This window comes from Ailuropoda melanoleuca, chromosome 4 (assembly GCF_002007445.2).
Source record: "Ailuropoda melanoleuca isolate Jingjing chromosome 4, ASM200744v2, whole genome shotgun sequence".
NCBI lineage: Eukaryota > Metazoa > Chordata > Mammalia > Carnivora > Ursidae > Ailuropoda > Ailuropoda melanoleuca.
In genome coordinates, this window is record NC_048221.1 from 51226034 (window position 1) to 51240333 (window position 14300).

The 14300-nt window shown below is 54.6% G+C and overlaps 1 protein-coding gene across 8 annotated transcripts in view; it reads right to left on the reverse strand.

Annotated features, from left to right (window-relative positions):
- Positions 1 to 14300, reverse strand: part of VGLL4 (vestigial like family member 4) — a 155327-nt gene that overhangs the window by 3063 nt on the left and 137964 nt on the right. For 7 of the 8 annotated variants that reach the window (XM_019808804.2, XM_019808805.2, XM_034658788.1 and 4 more), the window contains 2 exons: positions 5620 to 5842; positions 149 to 272 (listed from right to left, as the gene is read on the reverse strand). In XM_019808804.2, the coding sequence (XP_019664363.1) occupies positions 149 to 272; positions 5620 to 5842 (347 nt within the window). Of the gene's footprint in view, positions 1 to 148; positions 273 to 5619; positions 5843 to 9390; positions 10958 to 14300 lie in introns of those variants that run through there. The other variant, XM_019808808.2, reaches the window with a different exon arrangement.

The following is a 14300-nucleotide window of genomic DNA, read 5'->3' on the forward strand; positions in this document are numbered from 1 at the left end:
CCTCAATAAAATATAAGCTCCAGGGGCTAGTTGTTCTGTCCACAGCACGATGCAGAAGGAGCGCAAACACTCCACTTGAATCACGTCCAGTGAGGAAGCCCGAGCCCCCGCCCCGGCCGCCTCCCGCCCCGCATGCAGGGTGACTTACAGCTCGGGGCCCTCCGGTAGCTGGCCGGCCCGGCCGCCACGCAGCCGCTATGCGCGATGGGGCAGTGGGAGAGGTTGCAGTTGCGGGTGCTGGCGGAGGCGCACGTGATCACCGAAGGCCGGTTCTGGGGAGAAGAGGCGGCTGGCGTTAGCTCTGGCTTGGGAGGCAAAGAGCGGTGGAGCTCACCCCAGCTAGTGACCCCAGTCCTTAGACAGCTGGGGGCAGAACGAGTCTCTGGGTCCCTCCACCACCACGGAGGGGCACCCATCCTGCCCGCGGGGAGCCAGGTGCCACCATCCATCAGGTCCCAGTCCTCCGTGCAAGGCCCTCATGAGCACCCTCCACTACTCCGCTGGGAGCCTGTCCCGCAGCCCTTCCGGATAAGAGGCAAAGTGAAGCCCGGGCCTCGACTGCAAAATCGGAGTGAACTTGCTAACCCACAGCAAACTCCCAGCGGTGGGCCTCTGCGGGGGTGTGAGAAGCCTCCACAGCTCCCGAGGTCAAGTCCCCAGGGCAGCCGGGTCCCTGCCTTTCTCAGCATGTGCCCCGTAGCCCAAGGGCTTCTACGCGCCATCCCAGTACCCTCCCAAAGTCCAGCTTTTGCTTAAGCTAAAGGCAGCTCAAGTTGGTTTCTGTTATGACCACACAAATCCTGATGTGACAGACACGCAGAAGTACATCCAAGTATGAATTTATATGCATCCCACCCCTTGCCCAATTTGCTCTGCCGACACACTCTCCTTCCCCACGACCGCCACACTGTCTGCCTGGTAAAAACTCTACTTGTCCCCTAACACCCTGTGACTATCACCACCTCCCCATTTAGCAAGTCAACCATGCCTTCTAGGTGTGCCCAGAAGACCCCAGCATCTGGCTCCTCCAGCCCGTGCACACTTCAGAGCAAGGACCACAAAGTGTTTCTGAAGCCCCAGACCTTGGCACAGTATCCAGGACAGAAAATATCTGTCAATCAAATAGCTTCCTCAGGTTCCAGCCAGGAAAGACACTGATGGCGCTGAAGACAAGATGGAGGAGGATGTGCCCTGAGTTCCAAGAAAACTAGAGGGGAGCTGGTTGAAGGGCCCCCTGAGAGGGCCCAAGGATAAGAACGATGTCAATGTGAGGGCAGTCAGGGCTTCTCTACCCCTGGCCTTCCCTCTAAAGAGTTCAATCAGTAGCCAGGATAAAGACACAAAAGGCTTGCCCAGCAAACCTTCCCACGACGGGAAATGAACGGGAGTGAAAAACATGTTCTGTGATAAAGATCTGGACCTATGAGGATGGGCCAGGACGTGCTTGAGTCTAACGCAAAATTACTCACATCCAAGACGGGGGAAGATGTAGCTTAGCGGCAGCATGTAAAAGAAAAACTGGGGGTTTCCTTCCTAGCTCAACACATCAGCAATGGGGATGGAGTGAGTGTGACCCGTCACAGCATGGACAAAAGTGGTGCAGAGAGAACATGGCTTTGCGGCCAGGTCCGCTCCCCACTCATCAGGCAGCACCTTCACCCTCTCACCTCCATTTCTTCATGTGTGAGACAGGAAGAGTAGCAGCTGAAGAGGGGTTGGAGGCCGGCCAAGCCTGTGGTGGCAGGGGTCCTGCCCTTCAGGGGCTGGTCTTGCTAGCCCGGGACAGCAGCCTGCAGTCTAGAGCCCACCTTCTGAAGGGTCTTTTAACCCTGAGCCTGTGATCTCCCTGCCTCCCCTCTCGTAGAATGTGCCCTCCATCTATGAGGCGGGGCCGAGGCGGCCATGTCCTTAAGTGACCTCACCCCATTGGCCAGGCTGGAAATCTGACCAGGCTTGGGGCCAACTAAGCCAGACTAAGTAAGAGATTCAGGTTGACCCCAGGAGCCATGGGGTGGTCATGCCAGGCTGGCTGTGTGGGTTGAGAAGCAGAGAGAGAAAAGAGGATGCAGAGACCTGGACCGGCACAGAGCCAAGGGAGGGAGAGCCTGGCTTCCTCACCAGCTCTCCCAGGCAAGGGCTGGCCCTTCCTTCCTGATCCTGCCGTACCCATGACCCTGGGCTCCAGGAGACGCCCCAGTCCTCCCAATAAAACTCCCTTCCTTTTGTGCTTACGTCAGCTCAGGCTGGTTTTTGTTCCTTGCAACTAGAGTCTGACTGATGCAAATGTTGCCAAGTGGGGTCATGTTTTGGGGAAGGGGTCATGGAAGGTGAAGAAATGTAAAGTGTCAGAGAATGAATTTGGGGAAGCTTAGAATATAGGTAGAAGAATCAAGTCAACATCCAGTCTTTATGTCAGCCACTCCGGGACAGAATATGGCCCCTGAGCAGGGCCAGCAAGACAGAACCACCGGTGAACGTGGGGACACTGTGAAGACATTCCAACCTCACTCCTGCTAGTAGTAGGTCATCTCCAGGACCCCTCCGGGCTGGAGACGAAGGGAACGCTGTGGACAGGTGCACAGACAGCAGGGGACAGCCTCTCTTCCTCCCCCCGCCAGCCCAGGCTGCAGGGCGGCCTGGCCGGCCGCTCCCAGGACAGGCCACACCACTCCCTCCTCTGCAGAGCAGGCTCGTCTCCCGACTCCGGCGAAGAGCAGGGGGTACTTCCGCACCACACAGCCCCCCCAACAGGCCTCCCGCTTCCAGATGCTGAATGCGGTGAGCTCCCGTGACCCAAACGCCTCCCCCCACCCCCTCGTTTTCCAGATGGGGAAAACGAAGGCCAGAACTGAGTAGCCTGCTGGAGCTTCCACAGCCAACCCGTGGCAGGGCCAGGCTGAGACGGTCACTCACACCGCACTCAGCCCTCGCCCCTGCTCTGGCTGCACCCGAAGCCGAGGCCGCCCTCGGGATAGAGCATCTAGAAGAGAACCATTCTGCTGTTCACTGTCTCAGGGGTTGTTCATATGAAACCTTATCCTGTGTCTCCTCATTTGCTGCTGTCCTCAAAGCCACTCTTATGGGCTCTTCCATAGCTTTCCTTAGGACACTCTATCCCCTCAGAGCCGCCATCACAGAAACATAAAGTGGGGTGACACCTTCTGCAGCCTCCCCAGACACGGCTCTATGGGAACTTTCCTATCCCAGTTCCCAGAGATCTGAGTCACAGTTTCCACCCAGAAGAGGAAGGCTTCCACCGCCTGCCCGACCCAGAGCTGTGCCCCTGCTGCAGGAAGCCCCCGCCCCGTCCCTTCCGTGGCTCAGAGCTGCAGGGCGGCAGGCACCCTTCCCCACAGGAGCCACCCTGACAGCTCCCCAATGAAACCCAACCCAGGAAACGGGCAGATGCCACTGAGCTGCTGGAGAACAGGGACCGTATCGCTCGTCTCTGTGTGGCCAGCACAGTAGCTGGCACAGAACTCCGTAAACGTCCGAGAGGAAGCTCAGGTTCCAGTGACTGTCCAGGCCATCCCATGCTGGCACAGGAAGGAGCTCGATGAATGGTCACCAGGTGCATAAAACACACGCTGACCCGCAGCCACGGCGGGAGGGCAGGCTGATAACCTCTGCTTCTCCACCAGCCCCAACCTTAAAGTTTAGGTCTGGGCCAGCATGTCAGGGAAGCCAAAGCCACTGTCCCCATCCGGGAAAGCTGCGAACTTATTCCACCCACTGGCTTTGTTCTTCATCCAGGAATCCCCTAAGAACTCAGGTGGGAAGGTTCTCAGTCCTAGAAAACCCACTCAAACAGCCCCATGGCACGTCGGACAAGCCACGGATCCTCTTGCTGGACTGGGCAGCCAGGCACACTTTACAGAAGGGTTGGGGGAACCATGGTTAAAAGAGCGAGGTCACTCTGTCCAGTAGTACACTTCTCACACAGCAAATCTGACCAGAATCAACCAGAAGATCCTCAAAGTCATAGAAACCCATGATCCAAGCCAACACTAAAGCTTCAGAGACAGCTGTTCTGGGCAGAGATAGTCCCAGGGGTCCCGGGGAGCTTCTTCCTCCAAGCCACCATAGGCTCAGAGATGGAACTTCCCAGTGGAGTACCACCCTCCCACCCCCACCCATCAAAGGACTCCCCACGGCCGTGGCCACAGCCAGAGGGTTGAATTCCCTGATCCAAGAAACCAATTCTCTGATGCTTAAACCACCTCTCCTGTGGCCTCTGAGTGCAATCCTCCCTGCACACACCCACCTCCCTGATGAGACTACGAGCTCCTTCCAGGCTAGAACTTACCCTACACGTGTGTCTCTGTGTCTCCAGGGCTTTGCAGAGCCCCAGGGCACAGTCCGCACAAGTAAGTGTGCAACACGTGAATGTGGGGATAACTCGGCCCCAAGTTCCTATCAGAATAAGTGGCTGTCTGCTGCTGCATTAACAGCTGTAGTACTATACTTGATAACCGGCGTCCTCCAGACTAAAACCATGAATGCCTCTAGCTCGCTTGACCAGCTTCTAGCATCCTCTCCTTGCACACAGCAGGCGCCTACCCAGTTTTGTTAAATGAATACATGAAACCAATGGGATGGAGATGTCTGGCCTCACATACGAAGCACAACTGCCCCTCAGCCTCACCGGGATTCTCAGGCACCAGCCACCATTCCCAATGCCCAGAGCCTGCCCCCCAGCAGTATGAGAGACTGGATCGGAGACGGGCGCCAGGCAGTGCTGGCCGGGCCAGGGCGCGGCTGGGGCAGGCGGGGGTGCTGCAGGGAAGCCGAGGCACGCCCAGCAAGCAGAGCTCCAGCTGCACCCAGCATCTCCTCAGGACATGGCACCCGCCTCGCTCACTGCCCGTCAGCCTTCAGCAAATGCTGACTGGGGACCTATTGGGTCACAGGCCCCAAAGGTTCACAGAGAAACACTATGGGCTCATGAGGGGATTCCAAACCTCAATGCCAATGCTTCCTTTTATATTTCCCCAGGACCCCCACTTTAGAAATATTGGTTTTTTAAATCAAGTAAACTGTGTTTATTAAGTAATAATTTAATTTCCTTTAATAAAAAAAATCCCTATCTGCCAATCACAGATTTCTCACCACCGGGAGCTAATAACTGCTCTGACCACTGACTTTATAGGATTCCAACCCAAAGCAAAGGAACCTGACATTTAACTTTGTCAGTGTGACCTTATAACAGGTAAACGCAGGATTTTCCTTGACCATCCTAAAAAGAAGACCGCTGAGCAAGACTGCTGAAAACATACCCAAGCCAACCCTGCCTTGTGCAAAGACACTAAGCCCCAGAGATATTAAATGTCTCGTCCAAGGCCGTCAGTCCTGGGAGGCAAGGCCCCCGGGGGGGGGNCCCCCGGGGGGGGGGGGGCGGCGGCGGGGTCCCAGTGGGAATTAAACACGAGGCGGCATTCGGTAAAAGGATCCGTGCTGCCGCCACTCCACCTCTTTCCAAGCGCAGAACAGAGGCTAAACACCACCTCTCCTGCCACCTCTCTCCTGGCCTCTGCCCCGCGCTCTCCGCCCAGGCTGCAGTCCCCAAGCCCCTGGACCTACCATCAGCCACCAGCCGGAACCCTATGGCCAGAGGCATACCTGCTGCCGCTCCACTGGGGTCAGCGTGGGCGAGATGCCAGCCGGCCTGCTGGCGTCCATGCTGTTCTTGGTCAGTGCTAAGGGCTGCTCCATGCTGAGGCTGGGGAGGGACGTGTACAGGTGGTTGCCATGCAGGCTCATGGTGGGGGCCACGGCACGCTCGATGGGGCTGCGGCTCCGCTCCCGGGGGTCTTTTCGGCAGTCTCCATTGGCAGTCTTGTTCCTGAAAGAGAGGAAAGAGCGCTCAGATGGGAATACCTGGCATCCCCTGAACAGCGAACGGGATGCCGGCCCTGTGCCAGGCGCTTCACGCTCACTATGTCATTGAGTTCTTCACTGTGCTGGGAATAAATATTTATCACCGTTTCCATTTCCCGAGGCTCAGGTCAAGCAGCTCACCAGGAAGTTGAGGAGCCCCAGCGCTAACCCAGGTCAGCGTGACTCCAAAGCCCCTTGGTGCTGGGATGAAGCGCCCTCCCCAGGGTCTGAAGTCGGCTCTGCAGGGCCATCCAAATGAAGGTGGCACCCCTCCGCTCAGCATCCTGCCCCCCTGCACGGCTGCGTGCCTCTCGGAGTAAACTGCACTTGCTCGGAGCCTGGAGAACCAGCCTATGTGCTCGAGGCCGGCTTGGCTGGACAAGCATCTGCCGTTCAAAAGGATGAAGATGACGACGACGCGAAGTCACCAGACACCTCCTAAGGGGCGGCCTGCTCTGGGCCTCCAGCAGCATGAGCTCCCCACATCTTCCCAACACCACAATGAGACGCCACAGCAATCTCCTTCCCAGAGGACAGAACCGGGACTCAGGACAGTGGGGCCGTGGCTGGTAAGGGGCGGCTCACAGCGCGCAGCTCTACTGTCCGCAACGCTCCAGCTGCGGCAGTCGGCTTCAGCAGGGTCCCGAAGACCCCCGCCGCATGCGTGGCCCTTGGCAGGTGCCGTGAACATGGACGGGGCTGCCAGCACCACCCCTCCCCGCGATCTGAGTGACCCCAGCTCAAGCAGCATCCTATGCAGCACCTGTGAGAGAATGACTGGTCGGGCACGGCCGGTCAAAGCCCAGGAACGCCGCTTCGGCCCAGCACCCTCCCGCCCTGTTTATTGAGGGGGTTTGTTGTGCCTCGGGTCTCGGCCCCTTCCATCCACCATGGTCTTTGCTGCCAACACCATCTTTTTCTCATAACAGATGAGAAGTCTTTTAACTAGAAATGTGGGAGATAAAAATGTCAGTGACTTTTCTTTAAGGATTGCAAATTATTCTGAGTCCACAAGCAACCATCCTCCGGCCTCAGCAGACAACCTGTTTTATAGCAAAGAAGCCGGGGCTCATACACTATGAAACCCAGAGAAAGCTAAAGTCACAGCCTGCTTCACTGCCTGAGTAAGGTAAAAGGTAAGGTGGAATTTGAAATGGGCACGTGTTGGACAGGCACGTCTTCTTCCATCGCAGGCTCACGTGCAGCTGTAGGAAATAATACAGATCCCATGTTTCCTTCCCCTGTCTCCCCGGTGGGGACATCTTGGACAACTACAGTGTAACAACACCCCCAGCTACAGATGCTCAGACAATCTGCTGGCCGGATTCAGTCCTGCTTTACTTGTATTCCTCTATAAAGCAGATCAAACCACATCACGCCCTTACTTACAACTCTCAAGAGCTCAGCACCCCTTCTAGGCCTTTCCCACTCTGGTCCTGACCACCCGTCCGTCCCCATGCCCCCAAGCATGGTGCTCCGCGGTTAAACAGTCTTCCTGCCATTCCTCAAGTAAGACGCACCACTCTCAGCTTCTAACCGCGTGTGTTCGTGCCTCCCCGACACACACGCCACTCACTGCTGACCGTGCCTGCAGCTCTAGCTGCCGTGCTCGGGACCCCGAAGTGCCCTGTGCACACCTTTCATAAAGAACCCATCACGCCACCATTAGCAATGTGTTCACCTATGCACCACCCCCCGACCTCCCAGGGGCTTCTGGGAGCGCACCAAGCCCTGCTCACCTTTCACGCTGCCTCGTGCCCATGGGGACCACAAGTGAACACACAGAAGCAGCACACAGGTGACCGGGGCAGGAAAGGCAGCACTGTGGCCACGGAACTGAGGAGGGGCAGAATCGAGAAGAAGTGAGGGCTGAGGAGCCAGCTGCAGGGGGGTTCACACCCTCTGGATAGATGACGAGCCTGGATCAATACGCCAGTGGGGGCTTCGCAGAAAGAGCACGAGACGTGGCAAGGCCCGCTTGCTTTGGTTCTGCGCGCCATCTCTCAAGCCACGGAGCCCAGTGTCCTCATCTACCCTGTGGTCACAGCAGAATATCCCTCGGGGGGCTTTCAATGAGGACCGAACAGAAGACAGACACAAACAATCTTTCTAGCCCAGTGCAAGCGCCCAGCGGACACGGTGGGACCAAACCAGCTGCAAGTTCAGGTAATTCACTACAGAAGGCACAGTGTTTAATTTACGGGTGATTTTTCTCCCTTATCCTCTGGTTGACGACACAGTGTGACTTACAGCAACTAGAGAGTACATTTCAGCCTATTCAGACGGTCATGCAAGAGTATGTTCTGGTCACATAGTTTGCACACACACCGCCTTCACCCCAGCAATTTTCAAAGAATTACAGCACCAAACAAAAAGCTTAATTTTGAAACCAGCCCGTCCATCACTCCATCTTCCTCTGATGATTCGGAAGACACTACAGGCCTTTCCGAAGAAGGCCTCCAGGGCTCTGGTAACACAAGGGCAGAATCACACAGCCTCGCCGAGGAAGTCCCACCGGCCAGGCTGCCAGCCCGGCAAGCCCGGGATCGACTGGACTTTCCCTAAACGGACGTTTACTGCTAGATATACATTTTATCAGATTAGGAAAAGACGACATCATCACACACTCATCCTCAGTATCAGGTCTTCTTCTCAATTTGGATAAATATAATGTTTGACAAGATATGTGAACTGTTTCCTTGACACCATCTTCTCCTCGCCTGCCAAAATGAGGTTCCTGGAGGCCACTGAACGCACTGCAGACGCTCAGGGGACGGACTGATGGGCTTCACAGCCCGAATTTGCCTCTGTCCAATTCAGACTCCAGTTTCTCAAGCAATGTTAACTAGAGTGCCTATTCTGTGAAGGCTACAGAGAGGAAGACACGGCCCTGCGTCCTTGCAGACGAATGACCTAGCAGGGAGGGGCACGGGCTCCCACGGGACAGCACCAGGAGAGCCGGCATGGGCCACAGATGGAGGCGGAATGCTGGAGAGAGTCAAAGGGTGAAGAATCCCTGGGGCTGGCAGGAAGGAGCAGCCTCAAGCTCGGGCAGCCCCTGTCTCCATCCAACGTCAGAGTCACCAGCACAGATGGGGCAGCATCCATCCCCCGAATCTGGTGTCCAAGTGGCACCTCACTATTCGCAGGGCGCAGTGACGTGTATCAACCCAGCAGGGCTTCGGGACAGCCACACAAGGCCTGGGGACTAGTAAACAACATCACAGGGGAAAGGGACACCCCAAGACAGTAGTGAATTGTCTCAAGGCATCCAGCTAACAGGGCAGAGGTGAAGACAGGCCAGGGCCAACCTGTGGCCCCGAAGACCTGCTCTGCCCCCACACCACCCCCAGGAGCGGGAGAAGAGAAGTCTGGGGAAGCTAACCCGAAAAGCAGTCAACTGCAAACATGACGCAGTGGGGCATCACGGATCAGACAAGACACTGACAAACACAGAAAGAAAATGTCGGAAGAACTTGGTGTTCAATTTTAGTAAAATTATACATTACTCACATTTCCAGCTCATTTTCCTGGTTCCCGGAGCTTAAAGACAGACATTGTTTTCCATGTTTCCCCCCTCCTCCAGTGAATCATAGCCCAGGCTCCACGGCTTCCCAGAGAATCATGTGCTCTCACGGACAGCAGACAAACCACACGCTTCCTGCCCGGGAGATCCAAGTCGCCCCCGTTCTAGTTAAAGACAAAGTCTGCTCATGAAAAACCAACTGCAGCCCCGTCAGGGCCCAAAGGGCTCCCCGGCCCCTCACCGGGAACCCACACTCACCCTCGGCCAGCACCGCTGCTGCCAGTGCTCAAGGAGAGGAAGCAAAGGGGGGACAAGCGTGGAGAGGTGGTAACAAGGAAGATGCCTATCACACGTTCCTCCAGGACAAGTGTTCCAGGGAATGGACACCGCATGTCCTCTGCCCTCTCTGAGCCAAGAAACGAAGCGTCCACCGTGTCTGGGGAAAATTGTGGTGAGAAGGGAAAAGAACCCACCCAGCACGTGAAAAAAGGGCACTATGTCCATCTGTATTCTCATTAAAATGAGATGTTCCTGCCCTTAAACAAATAGGAGCTCAGAGTTGAAACCAAACCCTTGGGAAGATATTACTTGATATTCTGGGGCCGTAGCTAAATTCCATGAACTACTGACAGCTATTAAATAAACCAATCTGAGCCTGAATTCTTCCAGCAGGGGAGGGGCTGTGGGTAGAAGACATTTTAGTTGGTACTTTCCAGACGTATTCTGGGCCCCGGGGGACCGCCGAGCTGCAGGTTTCTCGGCCCAGGTGAATGAGGCAGGACCCAGGCAGGGACCACACAGCAGCCCTGGGGGCACCAGACCAGTCCCCGCAGGTGCCAACTGAAGGTCTGCGGCAGTGTCCATGGTGTACGACGGTGTAGTGCAGACGGAAGTTCAATGTAGGAAGGAGCCAGGAGCAGTGGTGAGGCCCCGGGCAGCAGGGGCCCATGAGGGGAGGGTCACAGCCAAGACACAGCCCTCTCCCCTGCCCAGTCCTCCCGCTCCCATTTCACTCCTTACTGGAGCAGTCGCCCTCTGGAAACCTACAGGACAGTAACAAACCTTCGCGGTCCAGCACAAACAATAATAATAAAGTCAGAGGGCGCCTGGGTGGCTCAGTCAGTTAAGCATCTGCCTTCGGCTCAGGTCATGATCTCAGGGTCCTGGGACTGAGACTCAAATCAAGCGTGGGGCTCCCCCCTGCTCGGCGGGGAGCCTGCCCCTCTCCCTGCTTATGCCACATTCATTACTCACTGAGTTCCTTGGGTTTACGATGGGGTAGGTGGGGCTGTCCCAGTTCTACAGAAGAGAGGAGCAAGGTGGTGAAGATAAACTTAGCCAAGAATGGAGGTAGAGGCAGGACATCAGCCAAACATACCGACTGCTCTGCCCTCCTCCCCAAGGCCCTGTGAAAGCCCTTTGCCACCTCCTGCTCCGCCCCAAGCTTCCAGGAGGCCTGGACTGCAGGGACGGAGGGAACAGTGGACACGCGCGATGGGACCAGCTCTCCATCGTGTCAGCCTTGCTTTCCACTCAGCCAGCTCCACGGGGTGCTTTGGAGGGCCCGCACCCCCCCCTCCCCGTGCTCTGCCCACCCCCCGGCGCCCCGTGCAAGGCTGGGCACACGGTGGACTCTTCACTGAATAAGTGAATTACTGGAGTCCCTCCATTATGTGTGCACCCAGTGAACAGCATCTGTGTTGAATGAAAAAGGAATTAAGGAAATTTCAGAGGCAATTCTTCTGAAAAAGCAGAATTTAGGGAACATCTAAATTTTGAGAATAAACAGCCGTGAAACATCTTCTCCCTGTAACTACCTTCCCCATTTTTTGTCCTCCCGCCCCCCAGTTGTCCCCTAGGTCATCACTCACCACCCCATTTTCTCCTGGTGAGCAGGGTAATTCACAGCTTCCGAACAAGCAAAAGGGCACTCAGGTGCGTCCCCAAGATACCCTGTCAAGCCTGTCACTCCTTGGTACCAACTACAGACAGGAAGCAGGGGGGTGGTGATGCCACCAGGACACCGTGGTGCAAAGGGAAGGCAGAGACCCCCTTCTGGGTTCAAGATGATGAGCTGTGTGTCACAGTCAGGAAAAGGTGGGAAATACTGGCATTCACAGTGCCCCAAAGACACAGAACCTGGGACCTCTGCTTTAATCACAACCATGTCCTGGTCAGCAGTAGAAAGGGGACAGAGACTGACTTTAACTGTGGGGAGACACTGTATTGAACGTGAAATTATCATCACTTAACAATCCAGAAAAAGCCAGAGCCCCACCACCATCAAAGGTCCAAGGGAGCCCAACCTGCGTGTGAAGAGCACTGTGGTTGGTGAGTTATGCTGTCGCCATGTCTATCCACCCACATAAGCGTCTTCCCGCGTGAGCTCCCCACAAAGGTGGCATCCCTCTTCTGCTGCTTCAGATTTCAAATAGCAACTACATGGAACCAAGCCACACATCCATTTGCTCTAGGGCATGGCATGTGTGACCTACAGTCCCAGGGAGAAGCGTATATATGCCACTGCAATGTTGCCCTTAGGAAGCAGTATCCGAAAATATAATGCATTTAAGTTAGGGAATCCCTCTATTTACCTTGATGATCTCTATTATCGTGAACTATCACTTACTGAATGCTACATGCCAGATCATATTCTAGACCTTTTCATCTTATTAAACCCCTCACTACAGTACAAAGTAAGTATCATCCCCATTTTATAGATGAGTAAACTGAGGTTCAGGAAAGTTAAGCAGTTCATCTAAACCTGCAAAACCAGTACAGTACAAGGATTCTAATTTCTATGTGACTGGCTCCAAAGCTCTCCTTTGCACATTTCCCTCTCAAGAGAGGGGGAAGAACAGCAGGGAAAACGACAAAGACCTATGTACCCAGGCCTGATAAATGAAATCACATATGGTATTCGCTTCTGACCTTTTCTTTCCTCTTACGGGAGATGCTGGCAGCAATCGATGCCACAGAACACGGCAGGCACAGCTGAAAGGCTCTTCCTTCGTGCTCCCTCTCCCCCACTCACTCCCCCTCCTCATCCCTAGATGCACTGCTGTCCTGTATTTGGGGAGACTTCCCATCTGTGCTTGTGAACTCTCACCACAGAGGAGTCTATCTGTAAATACCATGTAGCACGTTTCGGGTTTACGTTATGGTCTCACACTGTACGTACAGCCTTACCACCATGCTTTCCTCCCTTGCGTGCTTTTGGGGCTTACTCACGTCCTGAGCTACAGATCTAGTCATGTACCTGCCGTGTGGTATCACTTCACATCTTCATATGAAGACACCGTCACGTAGTTACCCATTCCTGACAGGCATCTGGACCGTCACCTCTGGTTTGTCCTTTTGACAAAGAACCCCACGGTGCTTCCGTCCTTGCATGTCTCTGTCTGCGAACCAGGGTTTCTGAGAACTTCTCAGGTAGATGTCTAGAAGTACGCCACTGGGTCGCAGAGTTCGCCACCTTCTAGGCTTCAATATGTTGCCAAAACCCTTTATGACGTAGCTGTCCACGCTGCACTGCCTTGGCCAGCAGTGCGTCACCGCCCCCGGCGACGTGTGTCCTCCATGATGTCCGGCTTTGGCGGCCTGGGGATTTCTGCCATTCTTGTGGTATGGAGTCATTCCTCTTTGGTGTTTTAATTTGCATTTCTCTAGTTACCAGCGCAGTTGAGCATACTTTCACACATCTATTGGTCATTCTATTTCCCACTATAAATTGCTTTTAATTTGTTACAGGTTAAATTGTGTTTCCTCCAAAAGATGTTGAAGTCCTAACCCCTAGGACCTGTAAATGTGATTTCATTCGGAAAGAGTCTTTGCAGATAATCAAGTTAAGATGAGGTCATGAGGGTGGGCCCTAATCCAATAGGACTGGTATCCTTATAAAAAGGGGGAAGTTTGAACAAAATGACAGAAGGAAACAACGTGAAGACGTAGGGAGAATGCCATCTACAAGCCAAGAATACTTGAGACGACCAGAAGTTAGGAGAGAGGCAAGAACAGATCCACACTCCCAGCTCTCAAGAAGGAACCGACCCCGCTGACATGCTGATCTGGGCCTTCTAGGCTCCAGAATTGGGAGACAACCTATGTCTCCTGTTTGCACCCTCTACTTTGTGGTACTTTGTCAGGGCATTCCTGGGAAACCAACACAATTTCCGTGGCTTTTCCCCACCATTGCTTTAGACTTCTTTAGATATGCTCCACAATCATGATTTTTTTCTGCTTTATCTGTAATTAACACACACACACACACACACACCCCGCAGACACACAAATGTCTTAGAGCTTCATTTTCAAAGAGGCTCCTAAGATCCCCTGGACCTTGTCATGCATGCCTGTCGCTAGGAAGCATATCTAATAAGCACCAAGAAATGACAACACAAGTCGAGACAGTGTGTGTGAGGCCAGGCCTGCCAGGGAGAAGCTGGAGGGTTAAGGTGCCCCCTGACCGGACCTCCAAGAGCAATTCAGGAAGCCAGGAAAAGGCATCCCCAGCTGCCCCCACATACAAGAGGGAAGAAGCCTACTGACCAAGTTATAATCCAAAACCTTTTGACTCAGTAACATTTTGGACAGATGACGGCATGAATGACCCACCAGATTTTTCCATCATTTCTGCACTGATGGGCCCATCAATAACCAACCCTTCAAGCCCATGGGCCAACCGTGAGTACTGTCCCCCTTCTTGCATCAGTGCCTGTGCAAGCCGCCTGGGGCGCCCACCACCATGCCCTTGGAACACGGAGGGAATCGGAGCTGAGAGGTGGAGTGATCACCCAAGGTCACGAGGCGGATAGGTGGTAAGGCAGGGACTCAAATCAGGCCAACCTTCCTCTTCTGCCAAAATGGCCTGCAGAGGCTTCAGAAACAGCACATTTTT